Source organism: Xenia sp. Carnegie-2017, unplaced genomic scaffold (assembly GCF_021976095.1).
Source record: "Xenia sp. Carnegie-2017 unplaced genomic scaffold, XeniaSp_v1 HiC_scaffold_19, whole genome shotgun sequence".
Lineage (NCBI taxonomy): Eukaryota > Metazoa > Cnidaria > Anthozoa > Malacalcyonacea > Xeniidae > Xenia > Xenia sp. Carnegie-2017.
In genome coordinates, this window is record NW_025813481.1 from 2,203,767 (window position 1) to 2,222,746 (window position 18,980).

Here is an 18,980-nt window from a genome sequence, read left to right on the forward strand (position 1 = left end):
TAGCTACTTTACTACTATTATGATAAATATATTTTTATTTCGACAATAATTTGTAAAAAAGAAACACTCTTATTTGGCGTGCATCAAATGATTATCGTAGATTTTTGACGATTAACTTCATACAGTTGGATGTTTTAAAACATTGATACAAGTTATATGTTTGTAATTGATGATCGTCCAGGTTATTAAATTCCTGAGAAGGACTGTTTTTGTTTTTGTAGACTGACGTTTCGACAATCTTAGCGGTAGTCATCTTCAGAGTCAAATGAGGAGTAAACGTCAGGTTAGCCGTATTTGTTATTTGGTTCCTACGTCATTGTATTGTGTGTACAGGAAATGTGTATTGTCATTGTGGATTAGTGTGAAGTGAAATATTTTATTGTGATGTGTGATTTAGGTGTAACGTTTTTAGTTGTAATGTGTGGGTGTCAATTGTGTATTGTCATTATGAATTAGTTTGAAGTGTAATGTTTTTATTTGATCGTTTGTTTGTATTGTGAATAAGTCGTTTGTAAGGTGCCGGTAATTGCTGTGATCTGTTCAGGGGGGTTATTTCCAAGTTGGTATACCAACTTTCTAATGTAAGCCGTTGTCTATAGTCAGTACTGTAAGTGATGCATTTTGCCGAGTCCCAGTCAATGTTGTGCTTTGTCATTCGGTGGTGTTCGGCAATGTGATTAGTTTTGTCTTGTTTCTTAGTAGCTCGTTTGTGCTCAGTAAGTCTTATGTTTAAGTTCCTGCCAGTTTCCCCGATATAGGAGGCGTGGCAGTCGGAGCAGTTTATTTTGTAAACTGCACCTTGTCGTTCGTTGGGTTGTTCTGTCCTTTATGTTCGTTAGTACTTGTCGTAAAGTTGTGATTGGTTTATGCGACACGCGGTAGGTATCGATACGCGAGATAGTCTCAGACGTACCTTTGATGTAAGGTATCGTTGCTGTTGTCACTGAGTTGTTCTTTCGCTGGGTTCGTTGAGTTTGTAAGTGTTGCGTTTGATAAAGTCAGAGTTATAGTTGTTTTGTCCAAAACACGTTTGAGATAGTTGTTTTCGTTTTGTAGAGCGTCTGGTGAATCACATGATTTGTGCACGTCTTGTTAATGTTCTGATTGTGGTGGCTTTGGGTGATGTAGGGTTGTAAGATGATTGGTCTAGTAGTCGGTCAGTATGTGTTGGCTTGCGATAAACTGTTGTTCGTAGTTTTTGATTGTCATGTTTTACCAAACAGTCGAGAAAAGGAAGAGTTCCGTTTTCTTCGACATCTTTGGTAAATTGTATGTGGCTGTTCTGTTTGTTGATGTGAGTATGGAAGTCATCAATCTCGTCTGCATGTAGTGCTGTGATTGTGTCATCTACGTAGCGAAACCAAAAAGGTAGTGCATGTTTGTAAGTCATGAGTGCCCGTTCCTCTATAGATTGCATTACAATTTCAGCAACTACAACAGAAACGGGCGAGCCCATTGCTGTCCCATGTAATTGTTTGTAGTGTGTTTCTTTGTTTTGGAAGTAAGTCGAGGTGAGGCAGAGCTCTAGTAACTCCATAATGTCTTCTGTCGGTAATGGCAGTACGTCCGTCGTGTTTGTAATGAGGGTTTTTGTACAAGTAAGTGCCAGATCAGTGGTGCTTGTAATGAGGGTTTTTTGTACAAGTAAGTGACAATACACATTTCCTGTACACACAATACAATGACGTAGGAACCAGATAACAAATACGGCTAACCTGACGTTTACTCCTCATTTGACTCTGAAGATGACTACCGCTAAGGTTGTCGAAACGTCAGTCTACAAAAACAAAAACAGTCCTTCTCAGGACTTTATTAACCTGGACGATCATCAATTACAAACATATAACGATACTCCCGGGTTCAAACCATTTACTTTATTACGATCATTTGGACGACAGAGCGAACAAACTTGCTAACGACTACATACGTTTTGGTAAGAACGTCAGACGCATACGCCAACAACTCTGGTTCAACCATCCGCTGCAAGGATTATGGTCTCGTTCCGGCAGGACTTAGAATTAAGTCCCGAACACACAAGAGGCTATTCAGATTATCAAATCCACCAGCAGACGACTGATGAGCACGGATTAACGACTGTCAGCAGATGAATCAACTATTAGCATCAAACAACAAGAACAAAGACTGAACAAACTGAAGGAACTCATACCAACGACAGTAAGTGATACTTTACTTTCTACGATATGAAACTATTGCAGAGAAACGAGCAAACAAGACAGAGACACAACACCAAATCAAACAACAACAAAACTGAACGTTTAAAACAAACTAAAACACGTACAAGACATAGACATGACGATAACTGGGTGAGGAATATTTCTTCCCGCTCATTAGACGAAACTGAAACGCGACTACTATCTTACGGACTAAAACATTCCATAACACCTAGACAAATCCCGACTGAGACGATCGTATCAAGTGTCGAGGCTGTCCTAGCGTATCAAAGAGACTTCAAATCAATACATTGCACAAAACGAACGAATTTAACTAATAACCTAAACGATTGGTCGTACTATTTGCAAGCTACGAATTCTAGTTCAATGTCAGACTAAGATGTTTTCACTCTCTGAAGAGTTAAAAATTGACATTTGTTGTATTCATTAAATCGGTACAAAGAAGTTTATGAGCTTTACTACACATACAAGGACGTACGTTTTCATGATGTCGCCTATCGTGCTAATTCAAGTGATATCCATAATTCGTATTTGATCTTAGTATAAAATTTGCTCGTTTGCGGCTACTTTCTGTTGTCTGTGTGATGGGTACATAACATAAAACCCCTATATGCACCTATCACAAGTTCAATATTTGCCTAAGATCAAACTTTATTTGTCAAACCTGAGCTCCAGTTCATATCAAATACTGCTATCCGCGTGCAACACTGCATACTTTTTTTAAAAAAAGGCATCGATATCTGCAGTTCTGACAGTAGAACGTAGTCTCGCTCAAAGATTTTATGGTAGATTAAAGTGAGCCACTTCAGCCATTAGTCAACCGAAAAGACAAGAATGAGCTACACAATATACCAATCAAGCCTTCGGTTCTTTTTCTTTGAATTGGGTCTAGTAACTGCATTCAGATGTCGAGTCATATAGGTTTTTGCTGCCCCATCATGTGCTTGTTTATGACTGTTCATGTCAGTGGAAGGTTACCGCGAATAAGGATGTTGTGACTATCAAGTCGTCATACAACTTGGGAATAAACAATTTAATGAAATAAACCAAATTACAATTTATTACTTTCAAATTACGTTAAGGACCGTTTGGTTCCACGTACAAAATTCAACAACAACAATTTGTCTTTTACTCTAGCTAAACAACAACACCCTTTCAAACGTCACTTCCTGCTCCCCATTCCGTCCAAAGCGGTAAATCATACGGCAGCCAAAATCATTATAAGAGAAACTCGTAGCTTTTTTTGTGGTGTGTCATAGGCAATATTTACAGTCAGCCAACTTCAAGGTTGATAACTAACCACAGTTGGATACACTTTGTAGTGTGTCACAGGCAATATTTACTGTCAGCCAACTTCCAAGGTTGATAACTAACCAGTTGTAGATACACTTTGTGGTGTGTCACAGGCAATATTTACTGTCAGCCAACTCTGTTGTTGATAACTAACCACAGTTGCATACACTTGTGGTGTGTCACAGGTAATATTTACTGTCAGCTAACTTCCATGTTGATAACTAACCACAGTTGCATACACTTTGTGGTGTGTCACAGGCAATATTTACTGTCAGCTAACTTCCAAGGTTGATAACTAACCACAGCTGCATACACTTTGTGGTGTGTCACAGGCAATATTTACTGTCAGCCAACTTCAAGGTTGATAACTAACCGCAGTTGCATACACTTTGTGGGTGTATCATTGGCAATATTTACTGTCAGCCAACTTCCAAGGTTGATAGGTAGCCACAGTTGCATACACTTTGTGGTGTGTCACAGGCAATATTTACTGTCAGCCAACTTCCAAGGTTGATAGCTAACCACAGTTGCATACACTTTGTGGTGTCACAGGCAATATTTACATTCAGCCAACTTCCAAGGTTGATAACTAACCACAGTTGCATACACTTTTTTTTATTTAATTTGAACAATAGAATTTTGATCATAGTCTCTTATGGCTAAATTCCTCCCTAAATTTTCATTGTCTTTTTTCTTTGATTTTTTTTTCAGACAGAAGTAAAAATGGTGAAGAAATTAAAGTTGTTGCAACACTTGAAAACAAGAGAATTACGTGTAAGTTTTTTTCAATCCTGGGTGGGGTGTATTCTTGCCAATATTAAAAATTGGAACACATTCGTAGTTTGATTGAATTTTTATGATCTTCTCCAAACTCTTCGAAGTTCTATGTACAAATCCTCCGATGATAAGTATAAAAGTGAACAATTTTATTGGGAAAAATAGAACCAATCATCTATGCTGCATTATCATTAACCAATTATCTATGCTGCATTACTGCAATCTCGAATAGATTAAATGCAACTTTTATCAAATGTATATCTTTTGAAGCTTCCATAGATTTGATCATGTGATTTTTCCGTACACTATCTAACTAAGGCCAACGGATTATAAGAATTTGATTCTTAGTGCGTCTTGTGATTCTGTTTTGACACAAATTCATCGCGCTGTAGACCTGAACTTTGGGGTTTATAATAAGTTTGTCATGTAATTTGCAATTTACAATGCATTGTGACGTGTGGGTACCTCCCTATTTGGAAACTACATACGAATTAAGATTGGACTGCACCGAGGGCTTTGTACTACGAGACATTTTCAAATTTTTTTGATCCTGGTCAACCTCATATACCTCTATATTAAAAAAATTGGCGCCTTTATTTTGTTGTTTGGTTTTCTTTCCTAGAAAAATCATTTACTACAAATTCATCAATAAAACGCTGAGGTTTTTTCAAAGCACGTTTCGGTATTGACGCATCTTTGTTTATGCATGCGCAATTTTCAAATATTTATTAGACACGAGTTGGAGCAAATGTCCCAATTTATATATATATTTATGTATCTAAATTGACACACATTTGTAGTTTGATTGAATTTTCATGATCTTCTCCAAACTCATCGGAGTTACTTCTATGTACAAATTCTCCGATGATACGTATAATAGTGAACAATTTTATTGGGAAAATATAAAAATATAAATGCGATAACTATACAGTAATTCCATGGAGTTGGGAGTTTTTTGTACCGTTTTTAACCACAAGTAATCCCCATGTCGTTGGGACTATATCTCGTCGAGTACAAGTTTTCAAGATTGTCTATGACGAGTGAGGAGACCTTCATACAGTTTATGCATGCGCAATTTTCCTCAAATATTTATTAGACACGAGTTGGAGCAAATGTCCCAATTTAGATATATTAATCTACGACTATATGTAACTATATGCAAGACAGGTATTCGACATAGTTTGATGGTTCTGATCTGACGAGAACAAAAATAGTAAATCAAAATTTGTGACACTGTTAACTCAAAGATCGTCACATTGATTGTAAATTTTCCAGTCTTTGTTGTATTGTTTTCTTCTTCGCGTGTTTCAACACCTGTGTATAAAAATACTAAGAAAAAAGATACTTAAAAGAAATCAGACGGAAAGTTTTTAATGCAAAATATTATATTCAATTTTAAGTTCTCGCATCTTGCATTGTCTTCATATGGTAAATAATGTATTGTAGCTATAAGAAGTTTACAAAACTAGAAGAATTAAGTATTGTCTTGATGCGTGACTTTCGTGACTGTGGTAGTGGGGGTTTTGCAACGTGCAATTATCGACAAACATGTGGTTGGTATATATATATCTTGATGAATACTTTGCATGACGTTACAAAAGTAAGTCGTTCCAGACGTTTCCTGCGATTGACAAGCTCCATAAAAAGGAGCATTTTGCCTACTTTAAATAGCCTTAAAAATGGAGCGATTCGAGAAACTTAAAAACTTTTACTAATACTGTGGAAATCACTCCTAAATTCAATGTTGCTGAAATGGGCACTTGAATGAATTAATTAACTTACGAAACTTATTGGGGGGAAATGTTAAAACGGTCATTATCGAGAATTTCTTTACCTTCAATTTGCAAAATTGCCCTATCTTTAACCTATTGGTATATAACACCCTACACACACTCTACATACATGTTAGTCAGATCTCTCATTTGCTTGCTCTAAACTTTCAGAAATGAATTTCCTCTATTAAAATTTTGAAACTAAAGAGTGAACTAAATAAAGCTCATAATTTTGCCTTATATAGTTAAAAAGTTTAACTTTGATGTTTGGCGCAAAAAAATAAGTACAATAAAGAAAAGTTGCTGCTCACATGAAGAACACTGGAGAACTTAGATAAATTTTTGCATGACTGCTAGAAGAGAACTAGCTTCCACGGTTCCAGCAGTTATGGAGATCTTGGAAGAAGGGAATTGTTCTATGAATAATGGCGATTATGAAACGGCTATTGAACATTACAAAAAATGTTTGAATTCTACCGACGAAAATAGCCTGAAGACGATAGCATATTTTGGCCTTGGTAATGCTTACACCCTCTCTAATGTATTTGATGAAGCAACGAAATATTTTAATCATTGTTTGAATCTTTCTGCTGAAGTCAGTTGTAAATATTTTGAACATCAAGTGTACCTTGGCTTGGGAAGTATTTGTTCTACCACTGAAGGGTTGGAGAACGGCATGAAGAAAGAAGAAATGGTCTGTCTTTGTCATGTTGCATTGGGAGGATTGAATAAGTTACTTGAAAATTATGACAAATCCTTGGAGCATTATAGGAAAGGATTCTCTCTGATTGAAAGTCAAGAGCTAGAAGACGAAGTGCAACGTTTACAATTGGAAGACAGTGAACAAGAACATCATTATCGAATGCAGCGACAAAAAAATGTCAGAAAAGGTGGTATTAACGTTAGTAAAGATTTTGTCAACTGTAACATGAAGAACTTGTCAATTGTTACTTCAGCTGGAATTGTGAATGGAGTGTTGGCTGTTTATTGGGAATTAGCAGAATTGTTTGATAAACTTGAAGAACGGAGGGATGCAATAGATGTTTATGAAGTATATCTTCATATCGTCGAAAATGATAAAGATATAGCAAAACAAAAGAACGCTATGGAACGTCTGATACGATTATATGGGAAGGAAGGAAGTGATTTGCAAAGGGATTCGATGAAAAAGAAGTTACATGAAGTTGACAAAATTATAGGTACAAAATGCAAATAAATTCAACTTGATTAAGATGCAAAGTTTTGTTTCTAATTGACTAATATTTTAAGTTCCGGGTTAAGAACTTGACAATCCTTCATTTACAATTTTTTCAGTGCTTATGCAAATTTTGAAAAGAATTACTTGTCATTCTTTGAAAAAATTTGTTTTTTGTTTGTTTTTGTTGAACATAAAAATATTACTACCGCTAGAGTAAAAACTCAGCAGGGTGTGTGTCTGTATTTTTCTAATCTGTAGTCATATTGTATTATATTCATTAATTTTTTGTTATCAACTATCCTCCACTCTTGCTAGAACTGTTTGCTTGAACGGGTAGTTTATGATGTAGTGGTTGCTTTTAGTACTTTGCACAAACTGTGCAGTCACTATCCAATTTCTCACTGTAATAGTCTAACGTTAATTACTTTTTTGTATTTTATTATCTCCATTCATTTCTAAATTTATTTTTTTTCCTTCAGTTTCAGAATTGCAATGGAAATATAATGATCCATCGATAAAACACCAAGAATTATTTTTAAAAATGATTAAGTATGGGCGAGATCCTAATGTGAACGTTGAACTTTTAAACGATGTTCGAGTAATATTCTCAGATGAATTTTGCATTGGCGAAGGAAGTGATGGAACCCGTGTTTATCTTGGACTGAGCAAGGATGGTTACGGGAAAGCTGTGAAACGAATACTTCAGTACAACTTTATCGATTTTGCAGAGGAAGAAATGAAAATTTTTAATGAAATTAAAGAAAAGAATTCGAATTATCTGGTGAATTATTCTTTCTTCAAAAAAGATACTGAAACAGAATGGGTCTATTTGATACTCGACCTGTGTGAAGAATCGTTGGAGTGTTTAGTGCATTCTTCTACTTTGGAGGATCTTCAAAATTCTCTTCCCAAAATTCTCAGACACATTTTAACAGGATTAGCTGATCTTCACCGCGAGCCAAGTTCTATTCTTCACAGGAATTTGAAGCCTTCCAATGTTCTCTGCAACGCAGAAGGAAAATTTCTGATAGCTGACTTTGGTTTAAGCCGAACAATGGAGAATGGCCGTACGACACATGCAAGCATTGGTGAGAGGGGAACTCCGTATTGGATTGCTCCTGAATCATATCGTAAAGATTATGAGTCGTTTGGCAAATCAAGTTACAAAAGAGAGTCGGATGTAATGGTAGGTATAAAAATGTAACCATGTGTTAAATAAAGTTGAATTTTTACATTTCTTTCACACTGCTTTTATTGATTTTAGAATGCAGGACTCGTTGCTTATTATGTTGCTACAAAAGGTAAACATCCTTTTGGATCTGAAGAGTGTAGACTGGCAAATTTGCTACATGGAAATCCTGTTGGATTGAAGGAAATCAAGGATGTTCAACTTAAACATCTTCTTTCATGGATGCTACAGCTAAATCCCAAACTCAGACCATCAGCAAACGAGGCGCTTAAACACCCTTATCTACTATCTGATAAAGAGAAGTTTCATATGCTGTGTGACCTGAGTAACCAACCACGGACAAAAATATCGCGTTTACTTCATTCTCCTAATTCAGATGTCAATATGCAGTTGAATCGTCAAATAAGTTGGAAAGATTGTATCGACCCTGAAGTCTTTAATCTTTTCAATAAAGGATACTACGACTCTACATGGTTGGGTTGTGTAGATTTTTTACTAAATTTTCACCAGCATTGGCGCTATAAGCCTCCTACACAACTGCCTCAAAGCAATGGTAACTATGAAGAGTATTTCCTGCATGTTTTCCCTAAGCTTCCTCTACTTGTACATAGTATCATGAAGTTAATTGAAGGGAAATCACTTCCAGATCTCGAAGAACATTTAACCAGTAAGTTACTATCAAAGAAATACTTTTTACCACAGTTAATTTATCAAAAATAAAAATGTACAATATCATATCATGGGATTGGAATTTGGAAATGATGGTTGAAATAGACAATACTAAATCTTTTCTGAAAATATTAGATCAAAAATTTGGGCCATGCATTATACTTCCCTTGAAGTTTAAAATTGATGATTTCTTTTTATAGTGCATAGTCTCTTATCTGTGGTCTAATTTCACTGATAAAAAGTGAATACATAACAGATTGCTAGATAGGCGAGCATCGAAATGCTCATAAAGACTGAAAGTCAAGAGTAAAAGTTGAGATTTGAAATAAATTTGTTCTGTTGTATTTGTCACTTGATTATATAGCTGTAGACATGATAAACATGTTCTTCACGTTTTTTACACTCAAAAGCAGCAAATACTAGGTGTAATTATATACGGCTTTATTTCACAATAAAAAGAACATGTTATGATATCTGCTTATGCCTTTATACTGCTGTCCAATCAATTGCATAAATCAGAAATATATGATAATTAATTTGCCACCATCCAAATTTTGTGTGTGATGGAAACTTTGAACTACTTCCAATTGTTTGCATATTTTTATTATTAATCTCTAAATTCATTTTACATAATTTTAAGAAATGCAGTTGCAAGAATGGAAACACATTGATGAACTAACAAAGCACAAAGAAAAGTTATTAAAGTTAATTAAGTGTGAGAATGTTGAAAATGTGAACAATGTACGGGTTATTTTCTCAGACGAATTTTGCATTGGAAAAGGAAACGATGGAACCCGCGTTTATGTTGGACTGGGAAAGGATGGCTCTGAAAAAGCTGTGAAACGAATTCGTCGAGATAGCTGCATCAAAATAGCAGAGAAGGAAAAGAAAATTTTGAATGAGGGAAACGCAAAATACTCGCAATATGTTGTGAATTATTCCTACTACGAAGAAAACCTTGGAACAGAATATGTCTACTTGATAATTGACCTATGTGAAGAGTCGTTGAAGGAATATGTGGAATCAAATTCAAATAGTTTGTATTACCTTCAAAAATTACTTCCCGACATTCTTAAACAAATTTTAAAAGGATTAGCTGATCTTCATAGCGGTCCACATCCAATTCTTCATCGAGATTTGAAACCTTCCAATGTTCTACGAAACGCACAAGGCAAATTTTTGATAGCCGATTTTGGTATTAGTCGAATTATGAAGAATGACTCTCAGACATACGTAAGCGATGCTAATAGGGCAACTCAGCATTGGATTGCCCCTGAATCTTATATTGTTGATAAAAAAATATTTGATAAAGCGCGATACAAAACAAAGTCCGATGTAATGGTAGGTATTGGGTTGTTACTATTTTCAAATTATACGTAAATTTAATTTTTACATTTTACGTACTCTGTTATGTTTAATTTATTTTAGAATGCAGGAATGGTGGCTTACTTTGTTGCAACAAAAGGAAAACATCCTTTTGGACTTGAGAAGTATAGACTACGAAACATGTTGGAGGGAAAACCCGTTGGTTTGGAAGAAATCAATGATGTTCAACTTAAAGATCTTCTTTCGTGGATGCTACAACATTCACCAGAAGACAGGCCATCTGCCAAAAAGGCGTTAAAACACCCTTATCTGATATCCTTTGAAAAGAAATTTAGCATGCTATGTGATATGGGAAACCAGCCGGAAATGAAACAATCACAAGGTCAAAGTTCTCCAAATTCATATGTCGTTGCGCAATTATATGCTCCCATGGAATGGATGACGCGTATTGATGATGAAGTCTTGGAAGATTTCAAAACCTTTATAAAGAATGGCAAAGAGATAACTCTGATTTACGAGCCTACATGGGCAAGGTGTTTAAGATTCATAAGAAACGTGAAAGAGCATTGGAACGATAAACCTCGTACACATCTCTTGCGTTATGTCAAGGAAGGCAACTATAAAGAATATTTCTTGCAACGTTTTCCTGAACTGCCTCTTCTTGTGCACAAAATCATAAGGTCGACTGACTGGAAAACAAGACCTGATCTAAGAAAACATTTTACGAGTAAGTAAAGCATTCGAAATTATTTTTAGTGTATACGAATTAAGTAGCTATATATAGAGTTCAATTTACGATTTACAATGTCAAAACTTTGATAGTAATTTTCACTCTACTTGTTTGCCTAAATTATAAAATATATTTGCATTTAATATCGCTTAATTTTTAGCAATTACTCTTGCAAATATTTCTAGATACCATACATGTTGTGGAAAACAAAGTAGTTGATGGAAAGAAACGTAAATTAAATACCTGCATAATTATTTATTCTTATACTCTGCTGCTGCGTTTCCACAACGTACCTATGTTATATAGCTCCATGATCATTTATATAGTTGTAAGATTTTACTTTGCTTTGTCTTTAGAAAACATCGATTGCGGTAGTTAAATGTTTGTTTCACGATCTATGCGCAAATATATGATGATTTTCTGTCATATATTTGTTGTCTTATTTGAAGAGTACAATAACATATTTTCACAGTGCACTTAGAGATAAACTGCACTGTCATCAACCAATCACACACCAGGGGCGGATCCAGCTTCTTGGCTGACCGTGGCCCTGTGACGTATTGAGCGACTTCGGCGCGAGCCAACGCTAGGGGGGTCTGGGGGCATGCTCCCCCAGAAAATTTTGAAATCTAGACTCTCGGAAAAGCAAATTCCTGCATTTTTAATGTAGAATATAACAATATTTTAGTTATAATCTCATCTAAAAAAAATTCTAATATCGCCATTTTTTTAATTCTGTTCGGATAAAAATTTTACTTATCTTGTGGTGTCTGATGTAAAATCAACGCAGTTTCCGTACCTTTCTGTAATCACAGGATTGTTGCCACAGGAGTGAGAGAAAGATGAAGCATGTTATTTTTCAGTGAATAACCAAAAGACAGTTCACTACAAAAAAATAATTCCCCATCTTTGTTGCCCCATCAAATGGTCTTTTTCGAAAAGCAGCGAGGATGCCTTTTGTAACAGCCATAAAGATGGCAAGACTAATAAAAGCAATGTTCAAAGGTGGTCTTCCAACAACAGCAAAGATGTTTATCCAATAATTGTAAAGTTGGCAAGATTAATAAAAACAATGTTCAAAGGTGATCTTCTTCCAACAGCGACAAAGATGTTTATCCAACAATGGTAAAGATGGCAAGATTAATAAAAGCAATGTTCAAAGGTGATCTTCTTCCAACAACAGCAAAGATGTTTATCCAATAATCGTAAAGTTGGCAAGATTAATAAAAACAATGTTCAAAGGTGATCTTCTTCCAACAGCGACAAAGATGTTTATCCAACAATGGTAAAGATGGCAAGATTAATAAAAGCAATGTTCAAAGGTGGTCCTCTAAAAACAAAGTAACAAAATGATTTTTGGTGGATGGGATTTTTTGATCTACCAAATAAGAAGGTGGCATCGCAGCACAACGAAAGATATGGACATAGTCAATTGCACTCCCATCAACGAAATCTCTTGGATATATTGTAAAATTGAACATTTTAGCCAACAAATCCCAATTTCCTTTCACTTCAGCATCATTAGTAATTGGGTAGTATGACTGAATAGCACACTGGATTTCTGTTGACAAAGCAAACATACACATCAAGGGTGAAAAGGTGTAATTATTTGCTCTTTCCACTGCTTCTTGTAAAACTGCTGCAATTTCATTCGCATTTTCTAAAGAGGTTAGAGCTGCATCGCATATACACATGGCAAAGGCATTTTTAAGTGAAGTGAATGCACCATTTTTATGCTGGGACTCGATGAGAGGATGGATAGATTAGTATTTTGCATTCTCAAACATTTCAACACTAGTTAGGAATCTCAAGTAAATAGAGAGAGTCTCATTCTCAACTAATTCAATAGAACATGCATTGAACAGAAAATTCCCATTGGCTAAACTACTAAAAGAAAAATTAGTATTTAAGTATCAATGGCTGCTTTGTTATACCAAGTTATACCTGGAAACAAATCTGCTAGACTGACTCTGACATTAGAATAAATAAGGGTAACCAATACTGTTAAAGATAGACTAATAATATTGAAATTGAGAAAGTTATTTTCTCTTTGTGTTAATTTGGTAACATCATGATAAAGTCAAAGTCACAGGCAGGTAGTCTAAGATTTGGAACTGGTCTAGGCATGTCGAACAGGATTCAGACGACTTATTGATTCCATCTACTATAGCATCAATATTCTATATAACCAGCGAAAGAAAGTAACAGTTATTCAAAATGATATGTTAGTTTCTTTAACCAGGGGATAACATAAAATGCCAGGAATACAAGGATAATACATTATTGATTGGGTTAAATTTTAAAAAGACTAGCTTTGACTAATATTGAAGTAAAACATTTTATTTAACAGACAGTAATAATTAAAATTATTTAGGCCGTACATTAGACAGACTGAGTATGCAAAATAATGACAGCTCTAGACATATATTTTACATGATACACTAAATATGAATAGCTGATAATTAACTGATTGATCATATATTTCAGGCCAAGATGTCAAACGTAAATAAAAATATAAATTAATACCCCAATAAATGTAAATTCTTACCTAACAGGGACATTGGGTCCTGATCTTTCAATTTGGCTTTCAGGGAACTGCAGTTTTGAAAATGAACAAGTTCATAGCATAATATCGCCAGTAGAATTTATACGACGAAGCCTTTCCTCGTTGATTATTTTAACACAGTGTTGTCTCAAGTTAGACAATTCACCAGAAATAATTTCGCAAGCGTTCTCTTGCTGAAAGGTTTGGACGAGCTTTTCAAGAACATCGATCTTTTTAGAAGTTTCCATTGATCCTAATCGCTGAGTAGTACTAGAACTAGCGTTTTTCAAGTCGACAAGAATCGAGCAATTTCATATGACTTGTATTTATTGCGCAATCAAAATACATTCACCGTGGCTCACCATGGCGCACATGACCAAAACGTCCCCTGTGATTGGCTTGCAACGCTGCACCGTGGCTAAAGGTTACTATATTTAGCAACTATTGCGAAATTTTTTGAACGCTGACCGTGGCTCTTCATTCTGAGATTGCTGGCTCGAATTTACGAACATATTCCGAGCATATTCATGGCGTATTCGGCAAGATTCGAGACGCTTTCGGTGATTTTACAGTTCAGAGTTTAACTGGATGATAATACTATTTTAACAAGACGTCTAATTTGAAGTTTTTGTTCTGTTAACAAAATCGAATTTTGCTGTATTTGAGCAAAATTTTTAATCATGAAAAAGTCAACCCTGGAAAAACTTAAGTGGCAGAATTCTGACCGTGGCTCAAGCCACTTTCGCCATGGCCTAGATCCGCCCCTGCACACGAGAATTATCTCAATGCCATGTTTTAAAATCATGATTTTTTGATGTAATGTATTGATTTTCGTAGCTTTTCGTGGCAGCAATTCGTATGTATTATTTTTTTTTAAATGCGTTTACAGGGTTTATTTGAGAATCAATTACTGCTGAATGAATCTTGCAAATTTAAAACGTCGGCTAATTTCAAAGATGTGTAATTTTTTGAGACACCCTGTACAGCATGTATCAAAAAATTGCAAATACCATAATTTGTTAGCACGAGATTATAACATTAAAAATTCAATGGCTGTGCAACTAATTACGCTTCGGGGATTTAAAAGTTGAAGTGATTTTAATTCACTTTGTGTGCTTATTTTCATAGAACTTTATGTACACATTTATAATACTACGTGACTGCCAACTTAGAAAATTCTTACAAACATTTTGGAATATCTGAAAGTTGTCTTATAGGTTATTATCATTCTATCGTCATGTCCATTATCATTTGCAAAATGTTACGATAGACATGTTCTCATCATGTCTATTATCGTTTGCAAACGTCTCCATTCCTTTTTGGTATTTTTTTTTTCAGATTATCAATTGAAAACATCCAAAATTTGCATTAACAATCCGATTATCATTTGTTATTATTGGTGACTAAACTACTATGATTTTAGGCTTGAGTAGAACTATAAATATTGTGCATTAAATGTAGAAAGTATTAAAAGGAAAACATACTATAGTAAAAAGTAAAAGTACTGCGTACCATTCGAAGGCATAACCAAATACCTATAGTTAACATAATTTTTTGAGGATCCTTTCTCGATTTGGTAAAAATACGTTCAGATTTTTCCTAGTAAGACCATCTTACACAGCAGTCACGACGAAATCAGTATGATCAAGTTTGTTTACAAAATATATTTGTTGCAATACTTTATAGTAATATTATCATTCTTAAATGTTTCATATTTACATTGCTTCAGCTTCTGAAGAAAAGATATCTTTGTTATATCTACTAAATGATAATGACAGTGATGCTGATATTGGCATAACGTCTTCTACATCAGGACCTAGTAAGTAATGAAATTTTATATGCAAATATTTACCCAAACGTAATCTTTATTGCCTTTTGAAATGTAAAGTACAAACAAGAATGCAATGTAACCATTGAGTTCGTTTATATCTTCCTTATTCTCATACTTTTGTTAACGATCAAAAAAGTGAAGAGTGAAATAGCTCAGCAAGTATTCCTTTTATCTTGCTATAATGTATTAACCGTGTATGGTAATGCATTAATTTTCAGCTTCTTACGAAAAGATATCTTTGCCATCTTCCATGAGTGACAACGACTATGACGACATTGACAAAACTCCTTCTACAGCAGTACTTGGTAAGAAATTGTTTTTTGTTAGCAAACATTTGCACAAACATCTTTACATTCCCTTTAAAAGTCAAACACAAACAATTAAGAGTTGTTTATATCATGCGTATCATTCATACGTTTGTAAAGGGTCAGATAAGAGTGTTTTAGAATTTGTCATCATACTGTAATGTTATTTAATTGCATTGCAAAAAATTAATTTGATTTATCTATTAGATGATAATAACAGTGAAGTCATCATTGGTGTTTCGCCTTCCACATCAAAACCTGGTAAGCAAAAAAATTTTGTTAGCAAACATTTGCTGCCCAAACATTTCCATGTTTTTCAACGCTAAATATAAACAATAATTTATAACCTGATAAATTAATTGTGAAAGGTATCGTTATATGTAGCCAACTAAAAATCTTTTAATTTAAAAGTAATGCAAATGCTGTGGATCAAAATCATGTGAAAATTATAAACTTTGTAAACATAGAAATTTGATCAATATACATAGAAAGTGAAAACTGACTATGATGCTAAAAGTGAATTGTGAAAACCATCATGATCAACGTGTCAGTTACATGTATACGTTACACGTACATAGATGAACTTAAATAGAATATTGTTGATAACATCCATTTAAAACATATAATTTCATCATTGATAGTCAATAAAAGCCAATAATTATGTTTACGAATACATAGTTTCATTTAGCATTTAGTTGGTAGCTAGTTGCCCTTTAGTTGCCCTGATGTTTGATCTAAGTTATTCGTTTCTTTAACTTTTTTTGTGAGAAATAACTGTTTCAAGAGATATTTATGATGTGTTATGAAAAAGTATATTATTAGCTTTACGGAAAAACTTGCAATGAAACCCACGTTGTCATTTTTCCACCCAAAAGATTAGAAACCACAAAGTAAGGTAGTTCAACTCACTGGTTCAACTCCCTCTTTGCAAACACACGGTATTAGCCTAACCATGCATGTAATATTTGCAAGACCGAATAACATACAATAAATGGTTACGTAAATGCAAATTCTAAATACATTATGGCTCGCTTAAAGGTTTGAGAGGGAGTGTTCTACGTCATGGAACCAACTTTATTGTGTTTTTATTGAGTCAAATATCCCAAAATTTTAGTTAGAATGACATTTTTCGTCTTTTATCCGTTTGTGGACCTACTTTTTATTCATATTTTACAAAATCTGGGTAGTGTAACATGTGATATACAGGTTTTTTTTTTATCATGTGTTTAGAGGCAGATGATAATTTGGATGAACACTTTTCGATGAACACAAGCTTTTCAGAAGGTAACCTTAAAAACATTAGGTTCTTTAATTCTCCGAACTCTTTTCACCTCGACAGATGCTTTCATTATTGATTTTTCAATCTCAATGTTTCCGCATTTAAAGGGACTGCACTGCATATTTACATAAGATCGTTATACCAGAATATTTTCATAAGATCGTTAAATATATGCAAAAAGGTTGTGGGCAGCAAAAAATTAAAATGCGTGCAAAAAAATGTTCTTTATGAAAATCTTCTTTGTGACTTAGATAATGGTGTGAGTCGTTTGAAAAATAACAAGCGTTGTTTTCAAAATGTCAGCGTTTTGACAGATCGCTATTTTTATCCGAAACCCTAAGAATAAAAAATTCTTACCATTCAAATTCAAAAATGCGCAAGAGATCAGTTAACTGCCACGTGTAAATTTAACATAACCTTGTTTTTAAGATTTATTTTTAATACTGCAATAAAAAAGAAACGACATAAAAAAGGTCGGTATAGTCATGCAAAAACTAATAGTAATAATGTTGATACGGTTGTTTATGTCTGCTTATGTTCAATGTATTTGAAAAGCGTTACCTTCAAACTCCAGTTTTTCTCTCTCAGCATGTTAACCCATTCAAAATTCAAACAGTGGCTGCAGATATTCAAAATTCAAACAGCGGCTTAATAAATTAAGTAGTAAAACAGGGATTAACCAATCACAGGAAACCTTATATTCTTATATCATTCTAAAGATGTCGAGGGGCGTTCAACACACAGCCGGTTCTATACTTCTATTAGAAATAATGATGCGATGCAGAAATCCATGAACGCTTTCATTTCATGTATCATTTTTTATTATTATCAGATTTATTAGCATTTACACGAACATTTTCTTTTCACTTGATTCTCAATACCACTGCGGCAGAGTCAAGAATGTGGGTGTGATACCAGGTACCAAGTAGCAAGTACTGGGTAACATGTAGCGGGGTAATACTAGAGAAGACTGGTACTATTTAGCAGTATAACATAATACCGGATAAACGCTTTATCAAAAAGAGGTAATGAACTTGTTGTGGTAAAAAAAACGGCGATTCAACAAAGAAACTTAACGTATTTAATTGTAAGTCTTAAAAGTTTTATTTCTAAAGCTTTTACCGTTTTTGACAAAAAAAATATTCTTGTGTTTATGTTGTTTTGTATAACAATGGAAGCATTGCAAATTGAATTTGTGTTTGGATGCATGAAAAGCTGAAAATACTGACTGAACATTGTGATATTTTGTCTCGATACGTTGCTTCCTCCATTTGTGCACACGTAATTTCCCTCTTTGACGATAAACACAACAAAATACTTTTTTTGTTTCCTTTCAAAATCAAAGCAAATCGCAGGAGGAATTTACTACTTGAAAGCAAGAACTTTTGGAATACCAAAAACACTAGAAAAAAAATGTTGGCGTTTTCCAAGAAAGAAAAGTAAAAAGCAGCAAGCAATGCCACAACTGTTACTTCTTTTTTTTTCTTACCGTAAGAGTGGTCATTCCACGATCATTCTCAAAGCGAATCGGCAAATATTTATTTTTATTGCGCAAGCAATCACAATGTGTGGCAAAGACACAATGCTACTTTTGTGGGCGCCTGTGACCAATTCTTCTTGAATTAGGCACATCTTAGATAACAATTTGAAATGCAATATTTTCGCCTAAAAGATAAATTTATACGAATAAACTGCTATCTGGTATCAGGTACCTTCCACTCAGTATTTGCTTTCCGATATCTGCTTTCCAATACTTGGTACCCCGTGCTTATGCCCTTGTGTTTTTATCATGCCAATCTTTTGCAAAGAATGCTGGAAAATTTGTTAAAAAAATTTATTATCTGTGATTAGCTAAGTTACAACAACAGGTTTAT

The 18,980-nt window shown here is 34.4% G+C and overlaps 2 protein-coding genes across 2 annotated transcripts in view; both read left to right on the forward strand.

Annotated features, from left to right (window-relative positions):
* LOC124438522 (AP-3 complex subunit mu-1-like) overlaps positions 1-14,299 on the forward strand; it is a 33,531-nt gene extending 19,232 nt beyond the window's left edge. Inside the window, exons 6-12 of the mRNA XM_046988688.1 lie at positions 4,197-4,259; positions 6,280-7,233; positions 7,712-8,418; positions 8,497-9,088; positions 9,731-10,431; positions 10,519-10,949; positions 14,116-14,299. Of these exons, the coding sequence (XP_046844644.1) occupies positions 6,381-7,233; positions 7,712-8,418; positions 8,497-9,088; positions 9,731-10,431; positions 10,519-10,949; positions 14,116-14,158 (3,327 nt within the window). The 5' untranslated portion in view covers positions 4,197-4,259; positions 6,280-6,380 and the 3' untranslated portion in view covers positions 14,159-14,299. The remainder of the gene's footprint in view (positions 1-4,196; positions 4,260-6,279; positions 7,234-7,711; positions 8,419-8,496; positions 9,089-9,730; positions 10,432-10,518; positions 10,950-14,115) is intronic.
* LOC124438523 (probable serine/threonine-protein kinase ireA) overlaps positions 10,956-18,980 on the forward strand; it is a 43,670-nt gene continuing 35,645 nt past the window's right edge. Inside the window, exons 1-5 of the mRNA XM_046988692.1 lie at positions 10,956-11,143; positions 15,421-15,510; positions 15,741-15,827; positions 16,035-16,088; positions 17,058-17,111. Of these exons, the coding sequence (XP_046844648.1) occupies positions 15,773-15,827; positions 16,035-16,088; positions 17,058-17,111 (163 nt within the window). The 5' untranslated portion in view covers positions 10,956-11,143; positions 15,421-15,510; positions 15,741-15,772. The remainder of the gene's footprint in view (positions 11,144-15,420; positions 15,511-15,740; positions 15,828-16,034; positions 16,089-17,057; positions 17,112-18,980) is intronic.